Source organism: Miscanthus floridulus, chromosome 6, assembly GCF_019320115.1.
Source record: "Miscanthus floridulus cultivar M001 chromosome 6, ASM1932011v1, whole genome shotgun sequence".
NCBI classification, from domain to species: Eukaryota; Viridiplantae; Streptophyta; class Magnoliopsida; order Poales; family Poaceae; genus Miscanthus; species Miscanthus floridulus.
This window is the reverse complement of record NC_089585.1, coordinates 100,051,163-100,069,883: the sequence shown is the minus strand read 5'-3', so window position 1 is coordinate 100,069,883 and position 18,721 is coordinate 100,051,163. Positions and strand designations below refer to the sequence as shown.

Genomic DNA, 18,721 nt, shown 5'->3' with positions numbered 1-18,721 from the left:
TCATCTTCTCCACCTTGTTGATCACTTTGATTGATTTTTCATCAAGATTAGAGGTGGAAGAGGAAGATTGATCATCACTTGAATCTTCATCATCATCGTCATCGTCCTCATCTTCTTCTTCATCTTCACTTGAGGAACTTGAGCTTGAGCTTGTCTCAACTTGCTTGCCCTTTATCTTCTTTTTCTCGCTACAAGCGAGAGCTTTGCCTTTGCTTGATGAAGAAGCTTCTTCTTGACCCATCTTATGTGACATTTTAAATGCCACTAACTTGCCAATGGCTATGCCCAGGGTCATGTTGCTCAAGTCCTCCATGTTGTGAAGGATAGTGATGATGCTTGCATATTTCTTTTGTGGTAGCATGGAGATGATCTTTCTCACGATGTCCGCATCATCTAGCTTTAATAATCCTATAGAATGGAGCTCATTGATAATTAGATTCAAACGAAAATACATATCACGAACAAGCTCATCATCATTCATAGTAAAGGAATCATAGTTTTACTTTGCTAGATAATGTTTTTGCTCATGGACATTGCTTGTGCCGTCATGGAGCTCTTGGAGTTTTAACCAAATTTTATTTGCTGTATTTAAAGTGAATACTTGGTTAAAAACATCCATACTAAGTGATTCAAACAAGTAATTTTTAGCTCTAGCATTGAAGTGCATTTCTTTTTCATCACTCTTTGTGGGGTTTTTGGGATTCTTGATGGGTTTCATCCTGTCACGAGTGACTCTCCATACACCCAAATCAACCGCCTCAAGATAGCAAGCCATTCTATCTTTATAGTATGGGAAGTGTAACACCCCGGTGTTATGCAAGCATTTAGGCACTGCAAATCATGCATATTATGCATCATCAAGCATCATAATCATATATGCCTAATCATGTAAATAATAACTGAAACAATGCTTTGAAACATATGAAACATGCTCATGAAACATGAATGTTGTATACACTTGTTTAGAGTTATTTTTGCCCTAATTATGCTTGCTAGGCTAATAAAACATGTTTGGCTATAATTGTAAATCATCTAAAATTATTTAGCACAATTTTTGGAGCAAAGTTTGTATTCAAACTTTTGATAAAATATGCTTTTGGAATTTTTATTAAAAATGGTAAAAAATCCTCCCTATTTAGCTTTTACTTCTCAATTCAAAATCTATGCAAAAATTTTTAGTTGGTCCCTAAAGCAAAGTTGTAGAGGATTAAATTCTAAGCAACTTTTATTTTTAGGCCATTTTCAAAAGAAGTCATTTTCTTGCTCAAAATAGTACTTGAAAACTGATATTTGAAAATTCATTAAAAATTTAAATTTGGAAAATGTTTATCTCATTTAACGGGCCGCCGCATCACTTCTGGCCCATTAGCCAAAGCTAGCCCAGCGCTCCTCACCGCGCCCGCGCCTTCACCTCAGCCCAGCTCGCTCGCCCGGCCTGCCTCAGTGCCGAGCCACGCCCATTCTTGAGCGCCGCGCCTGACCGACGCCAGAGTGCGCACGCCGCGTGGCCACCATGCGCCGGCGAAGCTCGCCGTGCGTCACACCCGGCTTGCCCCACCCTCCACGCGCTCGCCTTCACCTACCGACTACGCCGTGCTCCCCACTTCCCTCTTTACTCCGCCAGCCACAGCGCAGCAGCAACAGCAACCCCGCGCTGCATCTCTCTCTCACCATCGTAGCTCCACCGACGAAATTGGCCGCCGGTGGTCCACCGTCGCCCACAATCGTGCGCACGTCACTCCGCCTCGCTCTCCGACACCCGGTGCTCGCTGCAGGGTCACCATTTGAGCAAGGTAAAGCTACCTTGAGCGGTTTCGCCACCGTCGGTCATGGCGCCGCCGCACTTGACCTCGCAGTGGAAAGGGCTTCCCCGTTCCTTCTCTATCCCCTTGAGTCAACTACTCATGTTCGCCATCTTCTTGTGGACCCAGCACGCGCTCCTTCTTGCCCGGTCATGGCCGGCAACGGCCGTCGGCCCGCTGGCAGCTGCCGCACCGCCATAGCGCCTGGAACACCGGCGTGGCATGGCCGTCTCGCCTCGGCCCTTGCTGGGCTAGGTCGGCCTTGGGCCGGAGCCCCTTCCCTCCGCTTGGTTACTCAGGGCGAAAGCGGCCGTGGGCCAGTCATTCTCATGGGCCAGCCCAGTAGTAATAGGAAAGATGTTTTCGGTTTTTCTTTTATTATTTGGGAAGAGAAATACTTTGGAAAATGTTTGTGTACTCATTTTTGCTCCAAAAATGGTGAAGTAAATTTTGTTGTGATCCTCATGACTAGATCTAGGGTTTAAAAATATTGCATGTCAGTTTGGTGACACTTTTCTGTGGAGTTTTATTTAATCATTGAAATTGCTGTTTTCTTGAGAAAGGCATAATAAATCATAGAAAGATCAGGAAAATATGAATTCCAAGTTTGTTACTCTTCTTATGTAATGTACTTTCTAGGAAAAATATATGCCATGCATGTCCTGTAGAAAAATTATGAGGTGTAGTTCAAGTGCCTTTAATGGCTGATTTTTGTTATTTTTGCTAGAGAGCAAAATTTGTATAAAACATGCATGTGATAATTTTTGTACAGTGATTATTTACTATTTGGAACCTAGGAAAAATACTAAATCTGTTGTTTGACACTTTTCATAATACACAGTATTTTCATGCTCATAATTAGGTCCAAGCTTGTCATTTTTGTGTAGGCTATTCCACTTATCCAAATGACATAAAAATCTGGTGGTAGACTACTTAGGGTAGTACTGTGCTATGGTAATTTTCTAAGATTTTTCTATGCTATAAAAATTGATGTTGCTATTCAAACCATTTATTAATTAGGGTTTAATCAAATGTTGCTTTATGCATGATTAAGAAATTAGTAAAGCTTTAGTGTATCTTTGAAGCATTTAATGAGATGTGTTGACTTAGCATATTAGTAGTAGAAGAGAATGCAATAGATGACATGTGCTTGTAGTACATGTTCTTGGATGATGTTGACTACCTTGCATGCAAGCATATTCATTGTGTTCATTTCATCCGATGCACCTTTTGCATAAGCACTTATGCACCTACATCATACAGGATCACAAACCGAGAGCCCGGTCATCATACCTAAGGAGCCTAAGGAGCAGCTCAAGCTGCAGCCGCAAGAAGTGACCAAAACAGACGAGGAGGACGTTGAGGAACTTCCGGAGTGCCTCGATCACCGCCCAAGCTCCTTCGAGAGAGGCAAGCCCCGGAGCATTTTTCTCCCCGGTTTGCAATTATTAATTAATGCTTTACTTTAATTAATGCATTACGTTCAGGAGTTGTTTGCAACCGTTGCTACATTATACCTTGTCTACCTTTGTTATACTATATCCTTGTTACCCTGGTATCCACAGTCGAGTCAATGCTTATTATGATCTTGGCTGGTATGTGAGTTGGTTTAAAATCCTTCGTGATTTCATGGACTACCGGGTTATACGGGCTTAAGTTGGCTAAATCGTCTGCTCTGGCGGGTGATTTTCTTACTTAATTTTGTATAATTGGTCAGTTTTGTTACAAGAAGTTAGTGCTGTCAAAGTGCGGAGGTCTAGCGGTATCTATCCCAACCACTCTAAATAGCGTCGGCTCAACGGCGGTTAAGCCAAAGGTTCAAATTGAGCCAACCGGCTCTGATACGAATTGAAGGGACCATGACGCCTAAGAGGGGGGTGAATTAGGCAACTTAAAATTCTCACTCAAAAACTGTGGCCTCTTTTTCTAACCCTAGCAAAACCTATGCAATAGATAAACTATCTAGATATGCAACTATGGTTTTGCTAGTGTGTTGCTATCTCTACCGCAAACGTAGTAAAGTAAACAATGTAAATACGGAAGCTAAAGAGCAAGGAAGAGTTATGCAAACTCCCGTCGACGACTCCGATATTTTTACCGAGGTATCGAGAAGCACGCAAGCTTCTCCCTAGTCCTCGTTAGAACCCCTCGCAAGGAATCCCTCGTAAGGGCCAAGCTTCCGGTCGGGTAATTTCGTGGATAGCCTTAGGCCTTCCCCACGCGCAAGTGGGTCTCCGACATGCCTCTTGGCAAGCCTCTCCCAGATGCTCCCTGCCGTCTTCACTATCAAGCTTCCAGCCAAAATGTCGTGGGCCTTATTCCCTCCAGTACACGGTGGCGGCCACACCACAAATACGGTTGGTGTGATCTCGTAAGACTTCAAGCCCCTCCAATGTACAACAATGGTGCGCGCAAGCATCGAGTGATAAGAGGTATGCAAACCTCACTAAACACTAGGCCTAAACCTAGAGCAAGCGCATGAGCAATGGTCTAATCAACCTAAGCACTTCACAAAAGTACCTACGCTAATCACCTAGTGAATCACTAAGCTCTATGCAAGTGGAGATCACTAAAATGGTATATTAACACCCTTAGTATGTTTTCTCAGCTCCACTCTCCTCAAATGGCCGGTTGGGGGTTGTATTTATAAGCCCAACTGAGAAAGTAGCCGTTGGGGTCGAATTCCCGTGAAACTGCTACTGACCGGACGCTGAATCGTCCTGACCGGACGCGTCCGGTCGTCCCGACCTTTGAGCTAGCAATATACTGATCAGTCGCTGGCCAGCGTCCGGTCGCGGATTTGCCGCTCTGGAACCTTACTGTACTCGATCGGACGCTGTTGTCCTGCGTCCGGTCAGTTGCCGTCAGCTTCCGGTCCAGTGTCTGGTCGCCTGTCTACCGAGCCACTTGCCCAGCATCCGGTCGCAGCGTCCGGTTGCTTGTCCAGCGTCCGGTCCAGCATCCGATCACCACAGTGAGCTCATTTCTTCGCGATCTTACATACGGCTTGGTTCCAATCTTTATGCTTGGACTTTGCTTGATCTTTTGGGTCTTCTCTTGTGCTCCTAAAGTCTTCCTTGAGGTGTTGATCATCAGATCATCACGTCACCTTCGTCCAAGTTACGTCTTGCACCCTATTGAACAAAACAAACACTTATAAATTCATTAGTCCAATTTGGTTGTGTTGGTCATCAAATATCAAAATCCAAAGTAAATGGGCTAAGGGTCCAATTTTCTTACAATATATATCTCACTAGATCACTAACTAAATCAACTACTTGAGTCATCACATTAACTAGTAAATAACAAATATCAACTAAGTAGGTACATTGCATATTCATAATTTTTACCTTTGCAACGACTGATCCGCGGACGTCGACGGAGTCTCACAGCGGATGATGGGCGTGGGTTAGGCCGACGATCCGGGCCGGCGATGGCACGGCCGACCGCTGCAGGTGGCGGGGTCGGCGGTGGCGCGGCCGACGACAGCGGTGGCGCGCGGGAGGCACGGCGGCCGTGGCTAAGGGCGGCAAGGCGGGGCGAGGCCGACGGTGGAGGGCGGCAAGGCGGGCCACGGCTGAGGCCAGCGGTGGAGGCCAAGGCGCGGCACGGGCGAGGGCGGCCAGTGGAGGCAAGGGCGCGGGCGGCGGCGAAGCTCGGCTCTGCTAGGGCGAGAGAGGGAGAGGAAGAGAGGCGCGGGCCCATAGGTATTAAAGGTTCGGCGCCAGTCACTCTGGCGCCTCACTGCCATGTATCTATCGTGCCCAGGAGCTCGGCGCCAGAGACGCTAGTGGCGAGACGTGTTATCTCGGCGCCAGCATCAATGGCGCCAAGCTAAGGGTCTATTTTCTAAATTCTTTCCGTCAGGGGTCTATTTGTGAGAAACTTTAAAAAAAGAGCTAAAATATAAAAAAAATCGGCCGCAAAGTGTGCGAATCTTGGGAGTCAATGGGTACGGTCAGGAAGCCGAAAATGTATATCACGTGAAGTTCTGTTGAAGACGTATCGCCAAGCGTTCGCGTCAAATCCTGCAGCCTTCCCTCTATAAGGCTCTATACGGTAGGTGCAATTGCAAGACCAGAACCATGGATGCGGTGCATGTACAATACGTATATACGGTGTATCTGTCGCGTGCTATAGCTTTGGAGTTTGTTTGGACCGTTCGGTCGCTTGGCCTCATCCACGCTACTGTAACACTTTACGAGGTACCCTCTCCGTCCAGAAAAGAATGCAATTATAAGATCTGTGCTGATTAAAGTAGCTCGACTAAATTTATAGTAAATAATATTAATATTATGTTTACAAATAAATTCATTATGAAAATATATTCTACGACTAATCTAATGATACTAATTTTGCATAAGGAAAATTAATATTTTTTATATAATTTTAGTCAAAGTTCAAACTGATTAACTTCTCGATAAGCGAGAATTGTATTTTTTTTAGACAAAGGTAGTACAAGTATAACACAATTCTGAATCCTCGACTTTCAACTCCCAGGAAAAAATTGCATCTACCAGTCAATTTGCTAGGTAGAACACACACACCTGGGGCTGGAGCACACGGGCAAAGAAGTTCACCGCGTTTTGTTTCCTGCTGGATCAGTCCAACCTGACAGTCCATCTCGCACGGTGCAGAATCATCGTCACTCTATATATGGGCAAGCACTAGGGTTCTCTACCGCGCCGGCCCCCCGGTGCTTCTTCTCCACTGCACCTCAGGCTAATGCAGCGCAGCATCAGCAGTTGAGCACGCCTGGAGGCTGGCTGCAACTCAGGCTACAGGTCGTCTCGTCTCTTATATACTTTCGCATTGGATTCTTACTTCTTAGTTACTCTGTTCTCGCTTGTACTTTGAGTCTTTGACGTTTCAGACTTTCAGTTATTCAGATGTTGGCCGTGCTGTTCGCGTCCAGTACATGAGAGAAGAATCCTCTCCTCAGACTTCTTCCTTTTCTTGTCAACGTGCAGGATTGTAAGTTTAAAATGAAGTGATAGGTGTCTATAGCCAGCTCAGTCGACAAGCTGTAGATCTAGTTGTGTACGTGTAGTGTGTGTGGGGGTGTGTGTTTGTGCATGAACAGATTCTACAGCTGTACCCAAATGTGAGGCTATCAGCACGGACGTAACGAATACAAGCAATTCGAGTGGCGGCTGTTCATGGCAATTGGTAGCGCTGTTGAATGAGCTCTGAGCTGTGCGTGCATATATTGATGACCAGAGCAGCAGGTTTGTGGCCCCGTTAGTGCTCAAACTGCTCTCTTGGCATAATGCGCAGGCATGAACAGTAGGTGCAGACATTATGGCCCGTTTGGTACCGCTCCGAGATGTTTTGGCTGCTGCACTGTTCATACACTGTAGCGTGCCGGAATCGGAGCCGGAGGAGTCAGAAATTCGAGCTTCACCGGCTCCGTAAACAGTACCCCCTACAGTGAGAGAGAAAAGGTGGTGATAGGAAAACAGCTCCGAGCTACACTGTTCTACAGTGTCCCCGTGTCAGGGTGCTAGCCGGAGCCGGAGCTGCCTGGAGCCATACCAAACTATCACACAAATGCAGTAGTTCTATTTCAATCAATCCATGAATATTCTCATTACTCATGTTCCCCCCATGCTTGACCAAACTATCACACATAAACACTAACCACGCAAAGAGACTCAGTGCTTCTATGTATGCTACTCCTATATAGCTGTTCATTCACGAATGGTGATTAGCCTAATGATGCACTGAATAGGAGTACATTCACGACTAAAATGGAGATGAAGTTATTGTGTCCTTGGGGGGAATCGTGAATAAGCTTAAGCTAAGCTCCACCCTGATCGTTCTCACCATCAGCATCCTTGTGATCGCCAAAGTAATCGACGATGCGCTCCTCGTTCATCAACGAGTCGAGGAACGAGGAGAAGGTGGCGTCGTCCACGATGGGGCAGTCCAAGCCGAACACGCCACGAGCTGCAACATCTGGTGCACAGAACGGATCACCGAGTCCATCGAAGCCCTCGGCGCCGAGACCCACCATGCTGCTGGCGAAGTCGCCGACAACACCGGCGCCGGACGGCGAGCTCGGGTGCGCTGGCGGCGGTGGCGCAAACTGTGGCTCGACTTCCGGCAGTGGCGGCGTCTTGTCGGCAGAAACGGCAGCTGCTGCTGCAGCGTCGGCGCGGTGGGAGTAGGGGCTAGCAGCTGCTCCGGGCAGAGGCGTGTGCGTCCGCGGGTCGATGCCCCGCGCGATGAGCTTCTTGCTGAGGTGCGAGTTCCAGTAGTTCTTGATCTCGTTGTCCGTGCGCCCAGGCAGCCGCCCGGCGATCAGCGACCACCTGCACGCACGCAATGTAAGCATGGAGGGCATTGCACTCCGCTGCAGGGGAGAAGAGAGCTACGGGCAGTGCACAAGTGTACACTGGACGCACCGGTTGCCGAGCAGGCGGTGGAGGCGGAGGATGAGGTCCTCCTCGTCGGCGGCGATGGGCCCGTGCTTGATGTCTGGCCTGAGGTAGTTCATCCACCGGAGCCTGCAGCTCTTGCCGCAGCGCAGCAGCCCCGCGCGCCGCGGCAGCGTGCGCCACCGCCCCTCCCCCTCCGTCGCCACGGCCCGCGACAGCAGCTCGTCCTCCTCCGGCCTCCACGCCCCACGCTTGAGCGTCCTCATCACCCCCGCGCCCGCGCTGGCCACGCCCCGCTGCTGCGCCGCCGGCTTCCGCGTCATGATCCCTCCTGCCGGCCTGCTCGTGTGGCTACTCCTACTACTTACTAGCCGAGAGAGCCTGGCTGGTGGTGGCTGCTCAGCCGCTCGATCGCTCACGCGTAGCCAGAGGAAGCGTGCGCGCCGTGCACCGCGACGCGGGACGCCAACCCAGAGAGGCAAAGGGTCGTTGGGGTGGTTCGTTCCTTGGGCGCGGCGGTCTGCTGCGTTTCGGGAAACGGAGGGATTCCGCGGCAATCAGATCGCGTTGGGTTGGATCAGCCGCGTTCCTGCCGTCGCCGTCGCATCGTGTCACGGGCTCGTGACCGTCGGGTTCGCTTCATGCGCAGCCCCTGCCTGGTTGCTTGCTTTGCCTGCTTGCTTCTCCTGGGCTTCTGGCGAATGGCGATGCTAGGTTGCGTCCTGTTGGGCTGGGCCATGCCCACCTCGCTACTCTAATGGGCCCAGCCTAGCGGACCGGGCCAACAATGTCCAGGTGATGAAACAAATCGACTGCTATGAGCGTGTTTGGGCACATGAACTAGGTTCAGCTTCAGCAGAACAAGGCTTGAGGATCCACAGATGCAGCTCCCCAAGTAGCAGGCTGTTTAGCCAAGTTGCACTTCAGATTTTGATCGGACGCCGGTATACGAAGAAATGCTATACAACACATATATTTTAGCACAAAAAAGCATATAGATTTTTTCTCTCTCCCTCCCTCTCTCTTTTCAACTGTCTTCTCAGCCTATACGCGTATAAGCGTGCACTCCCGCAGCGGCGTGACCAACTCGGCTCCCACGGAGGACAGCGCGCCAGCCAGCCGAAGGACCGCCCATCCTATACGCGTATACGCGTGCGGCCGGAGGACCGCCCGTCCGACGCCCGATTTGTCCTTTTGTCCATGCATAGAAAAAATTGTTTCTTGTGATCTGTGGATCTGTGATCTTGTGATTTGTGATTGTCTGGAGGTAGAAGAAGGCTGGAGGTAGGAGAAGGCTGGAGGTAGAAGGAGGATGGAGGCTGTTGGATCTTAATTTTATGGTGCAAAAAAACTCATGAGTTGAAACTGCATAAAACACATGGTTGTGTGGTAGACAGACTCATACTGATATGCTAACCTTGTATTATTTTTAAATTACACACTACAACAAAGACGTCCATAACACGTGCGCACACTCACCTCTAGGAACACACGTACATAAACCTTAACCTTATGAGCACCTCCAAATGACTCAGCCGGCAAATCATAAAATTCATAAAGTCACCACAGGCGCTTTGCTGTTAAGAGAGACGTCGCCTACCACTAAAAACATAGTGCCATTAAATCCTGAAATAAATCTAAGAAAATACGAGCACACGTATCAAATCAAGAACTTAAACTCGGGTGGACAGGTTCTACCACAAGAAACCCAACCATCAGTTCGCGATATGCTAACCTTGCATGTTGGTAAAACAACTAGTGTTCCTTCACTTAGTAAAGGAAAAGCCAGAAACAAGAGAGCAACAAAATCTATAAGAAAACACATAGATTTAAGTCTAGTTTGGTAGAGCTCTACCAGCTCCACATTACAAAAAACACACAGCTTCATCCCATGAATCTCGGCCGAACGTTTGAGCTCCACGGAATCTAGATCGGCAAAAAATCATGAAACTAATGGTCAGATCCATAGATTTTATGGAGCTCTTCGAGGGGTGCATTAAAAACTGTTGTTTCATATCTCCTCGGGGAGTTAGGAAAAATTACCCATCACTACCGCTCGTTACATAACATACCGGCTCATTTCCTTTTACTCTTTATCTTCTTCTCACTCGAGCATAGTCGTGCGCCACTGCCTCACCGTCGTGGTCTCCAACCTATAGGACACCTCTCTCGGGCGTGCCCGGCCATGGCCCCACCCCGCTGTGGTTGCCCTCGGCTGCGCCGCTTTTGGCCTCGCTCCGTCCCGCCATAGCCCCGCCCCGCCCCACCTTGGAGCACCGCGCCCGCCATGGCCACGATCCATGGTGGTCGCGCGCCTTGCCATGGCCTCGCCGCACTCGACCTAGCTCTGTCCTGCCATGGTCGTGTACTCACGTCCTACCCCGCCCCGCAACACCGCCCCACCATGGCCCTACCCCGCACGTGGCCACCCTTGGACCCACTCGGCCCGCCAGGGCCGTGCTAGGCCGTGGCCTGTCCTGCCCTGGCCACAGCACACTCGGCCTCGCTCCACCATGACCGTGCGCCGTTGGTGTTCTTGCATTTTTCTTGTTTTTGTCCCTAAAAATACTCTAATTGTACCTTTCTGTTGTATATCTTCTATATAAGTCCCTAAATTTTTTTTATATAGCATATGAGTCCAAGGGTACAAGAGGCCATTCCAACCAAAATCTCTATTCCTGGATGTGGAACTGCGTTGTAAGCCAAACACATTTTCTCAGCTCCACGTTGGGAGACCAGATCCACCGTGGAGCTACTCTATGGTGGAGCTGGTGCTCCAGATTTGTGTTTTCAGACTAGAGCTCTTTCAAACAAGCCCTTAGCTCTTCCTCCTTGATTCGGAAGAACTAGAAAATCTGATTACGCATAAGCAAAGGTATAACAATTTTTTATGAATGAACAGTAGATATAAAATAATACACACAAAAAACAAAAAATATCTAGGTGCACATGAACCAATGTAGTGCTCAATCTTAGGGAGTGCTTTGACGAGGTTAGCGCAGCATTAGTAATCTTGTGATGTTTCATGATGTATTCTAGATTGTCCCATAATAATCTTGTAGTGCTACATGAAGTATTCTAGTTTTTTTTTCAAAATATTATTGTTTTATATATGCTATATTTTGCAACCTAGATATATTTTCGACGGGAGGTTAGCGCGGCCATAGTAATCCAAAATACACCATGGAACGTTTCATGATGTATTCTGGACTGTCCCATAATAGCATGTGGAGTGGGGTGGGGCCATGGCCGGGCACACACGGGAGAGGCGTCCTGTATGTTGGAGACCTCGACGGTAAGGCGGTGGCACATGGTGATCTTTCGTGTAGCATGTTCGCTTGTTGGTTTCAGCTAGGGCTTATCAGTCAGTCAATAGTATTTTTCTCCCACAACAAACTAGCATCAGCCGGGTTTATCAGCCCAGAAACCAACAAGCGAACAGGCCGATGATATATTTTTGTTTGTTCATGCTTATACCCATGAGACGTTCCATGGTGTATTTTGGATTATTCATGGAGTATCCATTAGATGTTCCGCAATGTATTTTTTTTTCACACAATACTCATGAGATGTTCAACGATGTATTTTATGTTGTTCGTGTATTACCCATGAGATGCTCAATAATATATTTTAATTGTTCCTAGATAAACCATGAGTTTCTTTCTTTAATTTTCCTAATATTAGACAAATATTATGAAATATAATTCACCTAAACCTATAGTTTTATTTTCTAATTCTCAAATGCTATTATTTCTCTTATCTTAGAACATCTTTCTTACGAAGATGGAACATTATTTCTTAACCTAGAACATTGTACTATCTTCATGAGAAAAATATTGTTTAACAAAATATCATTTAGTATATCGAAGTGGGTCTTATTTGAAAGGATTTATTGTGAGACATGTAATGTATGATTAGAATTTAATTGGTGGAATAGCCGTTTTGGTCCCTGAATTATTACTCAAGACTCATTTTCATCCCTGAGCATTAAAATAGCCGTTTTAGTCCTCAAACTTTGTATTTTGGGCTCAATTTGATCCATGGACTGTCAAAGTGCATTTCAATCTTCAAACTTTTATTGTCAACTCAACTTTGCCCATCGTCCTACGTGAAACTTTGCACTGTTGCGACTTGTCAGCTCCAGCACCACCGGCGACTGGAGATATAAAAATAATATTAATACAAAAACTCTTTAGTGGCCATTAATAATTTCAAACTATTATTTTTTTAGTGTTACCTTATAATGGTGTCGTTTATATGTATTCGACTCAATGATTTTTGTGGGAGCAATTACAGTTGCTTCGAACGCTATTTATTACCTTAAGAATACATGGATATATTGAAACAACATTAGATCTAAAACTTTTTCCTTGGCTACTTCTAGCGTTAGGCTCAACTATTAACCAATTATGTATTAAAATAATACTTTTTATCCACATGCTAAAAAATAATTTATATTTAAGAATATTCATATCTATATTTATATTCATATTAGAATGCATGGATATAATGTTAAAAGTGTTGTGCTAGGACAACGCCAGGGACAATAGTACCTAACAATAATTGTCCATCTCAAATCGTGGGTGGTGCTGGATAAAGACGCAGTTGAGCAAAAAAAAAAGTTTAAGGACTAAAATGCTTTATGCCTAAAATATAAAGTTTAAGGATTAAACTGGCCACTTTGATAGTTTGAGGATGAAATTGAGCTCAAAAGAAAAATTTAAGGACTAAAGTGGCCATTTTAAATGTTTAGGACTAAAGTGGCCAATTTAATTTAGATGCTTGTTTTGATAACTATGAATTTTTTTTGTTTTCATGTAAGAGACTTACCTTTTCCCACTTATTGATCATGTAGTCACCATTATACCAAGTATTATGGTGTGTTTGTTTCAGGGAATCAACCCCTTTTTGATGGGTGATACATCATGAGTCCGATCCATTCCTTAAATTTGGTAAAATCATATTATTCTCCGTACTAGTATTGTTTATTGGTTATTAGTCTATGAGAAATGATGTGGTCATGAATTAACTCATTTTATTTTATTTATTCGGGTCATCGGTCATGCGTACGCTAGAGCACAGCAATAGTTATCAGAAATAGGACAGGGAAGTGGTCCGTGAGTGACTTCCTGGCAGCCAGCCAGTCGGATCGGATCGGATCGGATCGTTCCCGCGGAGTCTCACGTCACGTGTGAACACTGTGGCCAGGCTTTTCCAACTTCCAGTTAGCTCGCTACGCAAGGCTAGTGCATGCTTGGGGCCTGTTTAGTTGAACCTCAAAATGTTAAATTTTTTAATATTCTTCGTCATATCAATTTTTTTTTTGACACATGCATGAAGCATTAAATATAAATAAAAAATAAAATTAATTATATAGTTTAGACGAAATCCACGAGATGAATCTTTTAAACCTAATTAGACTATGATTGAATACTAATAGCTAAATAACAACCCAAATGCTATAGTAACGTTTTGCCAAAAATTTTGACATCAAACTGGCCCTTGGCCTGCAAGGAGCATCCCTCCGTCCCTCCAGGCTCCAGTAGGAGACAAGTCAAAGAAAGGCTCACCAATCCGGCTAAGGTTGTGTTTAGTTTCTAAAAATTTTCTCAAAGAGTGTTATAGTAGCCATTATATCGAATTTTACGATACGTGTATGGAGCATTAAATATAGACGAAAAAAAACTAATTGTACAGTTTGGTTGGAAATCGCGAGACGAACGTTTTGAGCCTAATTAGTCCATGATTGAATACTAATTGTCAAATAAAAACGAAAGTGCTACAGTAGCCAAATTTCCAAATTTCACTGATTAAACACAGCCAAATTTCTCTGGGTACAAGTCAAAGGTTGACAAGTAGTGTAGTACAGTACTGCAGCTTCTTCGAGCTGAAGACACAGTCCAAATCCATAGAGTTCGTGACGCCGTGCGCCATGACTCCTAGCAGCCAGTCCTCGGCAACCATCCATGCATGCTCACCGTTTGCTAGATTTCTGCCTGGGTTAGGTGATTCAAAGTCCAAAGAACTCAAGTACTCAATTGACAAACCGTATTTCATTGACTAAGTTAATTTAATATTAGTTGATAAATACCACTCATAGCTTCAACTTAGATGCTTTTACTCCTTACTCTCTTCCAAATTATAAGTTGCTTTGACTTTTTTTTTGTACATAGCATTTGCTACGTATCGAGACATACGTTATATCTGAATGCATACAAAATAGATGTACCAAAAAAAATCAAAACAACTTATAATTTAAAATAGAGAGAGTACTTATCAAGAATTGGTGGTAGGACATGTGCCCAACCAAATTTCCCGTAAGCATTTATACATGTAAGCATATGAGCATTTGTGTTTGTGCTATATTTAAAAAAGAATAAAATTCTAGAAGGTCTCTATATAAACTTGCATGGCGATACCATCTAGATCCATACTGTCTAAAATTGCATGTCCTGATCCCCAAACTTGCTAATCAATCATCACTGTTTTAGGACTAGGCACCAAAAGACCTCCAAACCCTTCCCGAAGGTCGAAGGACCTATGGAATATCCAACAGGGCATGACTACAGGCACTACTTCCATAAACAACAACTACATTAGCATTAGGGAGCTCCCACAGCCTCACCTCTACTCAAACCATCTCATAGTTATAATAGGGGTTGTCTCATATTTATGGGCCCCAAGGTACAGAGTTCTACTCAAACTCTATCCGGCCCCTAAAACAATCTAATTGTAACCAAATTATACACATACCGGACACATATCTAACACCAAATTGTACACATTTTCCATGACTTTTCATTTTTTTTTAAATCTTTAAGTTAGGAGATCTTCTTAAAGAAACTTTCTATTTTTTTTGGAAATCTTCCGCACAACTTATTGAAAGGATTGATTGCCTATAGGGTGTTTGAATAGGCCAACCTGAAAATGAAAACTAAAAGCACAACCTAACAGATTGGTACAAAATGTATTTAAGACAACTTGATCAATTAATTTTGTATAGCATTGTCTCAATAGCTTTTCATATAGGTTCCATCCTCCTTAAGAAAAGGAGATAGAGTAAGCTTAGAGAAAAAAGAGAGAAAAATTAGAGATCCACTTGTTTGTGATTATATATATATATATATATATATATATATATATATATATATATATATATATATATATATATATATATATATATATATATATATATATATACACTATCATGTAGCTGGCTATAAAATAACTTATTCTGTAGCCACTTTGAGTTACGATAATTACTATGTTAATTTATGAGATTATAGTAACTCCTTACTAAGTGGTTCACTATAACGTTATGGTAAATATCCCCATGTGTTATAGGAACCCAACTATCGTAAATATGTATTAACATTATCGTAAATTAGTATATAAAATTATCGTAAATGGAGGTGGCTACAGAATAACTTATTTTGTAGCCGGCTACTGAATAGCCTCTCCCTATATATATATATATATATATATATATATATATATATATATATATATATATATATAGAGAGAGAGAGAGAGAGAGATAATTCTCTAAGAATAGTGATTTTGTAACTCAAAGTGATTCTCTATTATTCTGAGATAGACTCTACAGGAAAAATGATTATTCTCATGTGAATTAGTATAAGCTAGCTTTTTTCAGCTCATAATCTTTTTATTTCATTTTAGGTAATCACCTCACATAATCAACATAGATTCACTTCTATATAAAATAATATTTAGATGAGAGAAACTCTAGCATAGCTCTCCAACAGACCTCTAAACTGAAATTTGGGGTAAAAAACACAGTCTAGTAGGGCTGTTGACGGTAGTTAATGTTAATTATAAACCATCAATATACCTTGCATAAATGACTAAAATGAATCACCAACATAGACTTAGGGGTTTAAACTGATAATTTTCATGAGTTTTGGTGAATCTGTGTTTTCAGCAGGATTTAATTAGAAAATCGCCAATGAGGACCTATTCGTCAAAGGAAATCACGTAAATCCACGACGGTACCTATGTGGGAAGACTCCAGAAGGCAAATCACCAAAGCAGGCCACATGTCCATGACATTTGGGGCCAGCCGGCCCCACTGTCAGGCTGGCCGGCCTGTGGGCCCCTCCTATCGGTCTCTTCTTGCTACGTCGGTTCTCCACCGTCTTAGGGTTTGCATCAACGCTGTCCTTTTAAGTCGGTTTGATCCGAGGGTCCAGGATGCTTAAAGGCCCCTATATATACCTGCCTGTACCCCCCTCTCTAGGGGATGCATTGATCCTGAGAGCCTAAAGGCCAGAAACCCTAATTCATATTTCCACCAGGATCCGACCTAGCAATCAAGAGAAGATTAGTCCTCAATAAGATCTAGCCTTGTATTAGAGATAGAGAAATAGAGTGCGAGGGAAGAGTTTGGAGGAGGTGCCGGCCTATCGGTGCTCTCTCTATGGCTTGTACCCAGGCAGAATCAAGTTCTTCTTGAGCTTGCTTCTGAGATTTCTCTAGTAATTAACTTTTAATTCAATAAGCATATGTTGATGGTGGTTACCATCCATCATAAACCATCAACATAACATGAATAAATACATAAAAAGGATCACCAACACAGACTTAGGGGTTTAAACTAACAATTTCCATGAGTTTTGGTGAATCTGTGTTTTTAGCAGGGGTATTCTAGAAAACCATCAAGGAGGATCAAATCGTCAAATAAAATCACGCTTATCCGTAGCGAAATCAACTCTAGAAGGTTCCAGAAGACTCGAGAGGACTCCACACCGAAACGGGAGCCAAGCCACTGCCAGGTGGGGGGCCACCCGGCCCTTGGGGGACCCACCTGTCAGCCACCTCCAAAAGTCAGTTTCCCACCGCCTCCTAGGATGCATCTATGCTGTCCTTTAAGTCAGTTTGATCCAAGGGCTCATGTTGGACTCTCCAGCCTATATAACCAACCCCTGCCCCCCTCCAGGGCACGCTGCCATAAGTCAAGAGTAGATCAGAAATTAGGGTTTTCAGAGAGAAGAGAATAGAGCTCCAATTCTTTAAGTTTCTAGTATAGGCTAGCTAGCAAGGTTCAAGTAGAGTTTGGGCTATCACTCAGGATTCTAGATCTGCCGTCTGGAGACTGGTATAGCCATTGTATCTCTTTATTTATGACTTTGTGCTACTTCAATATTATATTGCCATTTATTATGTTCCTAGTTTGCTCTAGTAATATGCTTGATATAGTTATGATTGATGATGAATATATGCATATGTTCACAAAGCTCTTAGCTCAGTACTCGAGTGAGTTAAGTGGTCGATATTATGTAAGCATGGTGCTTAAATATTGTTTGTCTATGGATGCCTTCTGCACTCTAGGTCATATGGTAGATCGCGGATGTGACACTCCCGTTGAGTCCTTTGTAGTCCACTCCTCGTTTGTAGAGCATGTAGAACATGATTACGAAGGAAGACAAGCTCTGTTCTTAATCTTCCTTAGTAATGTTCCTTATGCATAGATCCAAAGTTAGTTATACTATAGATGAGAGTGTATATACTTGGGTGTACAAAAGACTTAGTAGATAAGTAATGACTTAGAAATCTTTTGCTCTTAACAAATCTCATGCTTAGCCTTAGTACATTTTATGAGTATCTATTTCTGACACTGTTGCCGAGGAGGGGCACATGGCTAAGAGAATTGACCAAATAAATACTTATTGATAAAATCACAACCTTTGCTTTAGCAGGCTTACCCTTGTTTGTCTTTGTTCATATCTTATACAGGGTATTGCAGGATTGGTTGTGATTTACCAATAATTTCCATCAATCAGAATCAACCAAATCAAGAGGAAACTCAACACCAGTTTCTGAAGCTATGGCTGACAAAACTCTGCGTGAGTTCTCTGCTCCAAGCACCGAGAACAATAGCACTAGACCAACACTCAAAACCGATAATCTTGAGTTCGAGCTCAAGCCAAGCCTCATCAACATGGTGCAAGCTACCCCATTCAGTAGAAAGGCACATGAAGATGCTAGTGCTCATCTTTAGAATTTCCTAGAGATAAGTAGCATGGTCATCATCAAGGACATTGCTCAAGACATCATACTCCTTCATTTGTTCCCATTCTCACTTGTGGGAAGAGCGAAGCAATGGTTCTATATCAATAAAGATCACATCAATACATGGGCAAAGTGTTCAAAGGCCTTCCTAGAAAAGTTTTTCCTTGTAGGCAAGACCAATGACTTAAGAGGAAAGATTTCAAACTTCCAACAGCAGAAAAGGAGAGACCATTCTAGAAGCATGGGAATGTTTTCAAGACTATGTTATAGATTGCCCTCATCATGGAATGGAAGATTGGTTGCTCATGCAAAGTTTCTACCATGGATTAACTCAGAAAGCCCATGAACAACTCGATGCCACTGCTGGAGGATCATTTATGTCACTCACCCTTGGAAAAGCTGAAACTCTAATGGAAAAGATAGCCTCTAATCAAGGCTAGTCATCATGCAATATTCAATCATGCAATAAGAGTGAAGAAGTACCAGAAGAGGTGTGTGCACTGTCAACCA

General features: G+C 43.9%; 1 protein-coding gene and 1 non-coding gene across 2 annotated transcripts; both read right to left on the bottom strand.

Annotated features, from left to right (window-relative positions):
- Positions 1 to 7,384: 7,384 nt before the first annotated feature.
- Positions 7,385 to 8,636, bottom strand: LOC136458775 (transcription repressor MYB5-like). Its single transcript, XM_066458704.1, has 2 exons — positions 8,210 to 8,636; positions 7,385 to 8,116 (listed from the first exon to the last, which is right to left on the bottom strand). The coding sequence occupies exons 1-2, from the start codon at positions 8,503 to 8,505 to the stop codon at positions 7,603 to 7,605; spliced, it is 810 nt and encodes a 269-aa protein (XP_066314801.1). The 5' UTR covers positions 8,506 to 8,636; the 3' UTR covers positions 7,385 to 7,602.
- Positions 8,637 to 18,392: 9,756 nt separating this feature from the next.
- LOC136462153 (small nucleolar RNA R71) lies at positions 18,393 to 18,500 on the bottom strand. Its single transcript, XR_010760671.1, has one exon. It is a non-coding gene; the product is annotated as a small nucleolar RNA R71 (small nucleolar RNA).
- Positions 18,501 to 18,721: the final 221 nt, after the last annotated feature.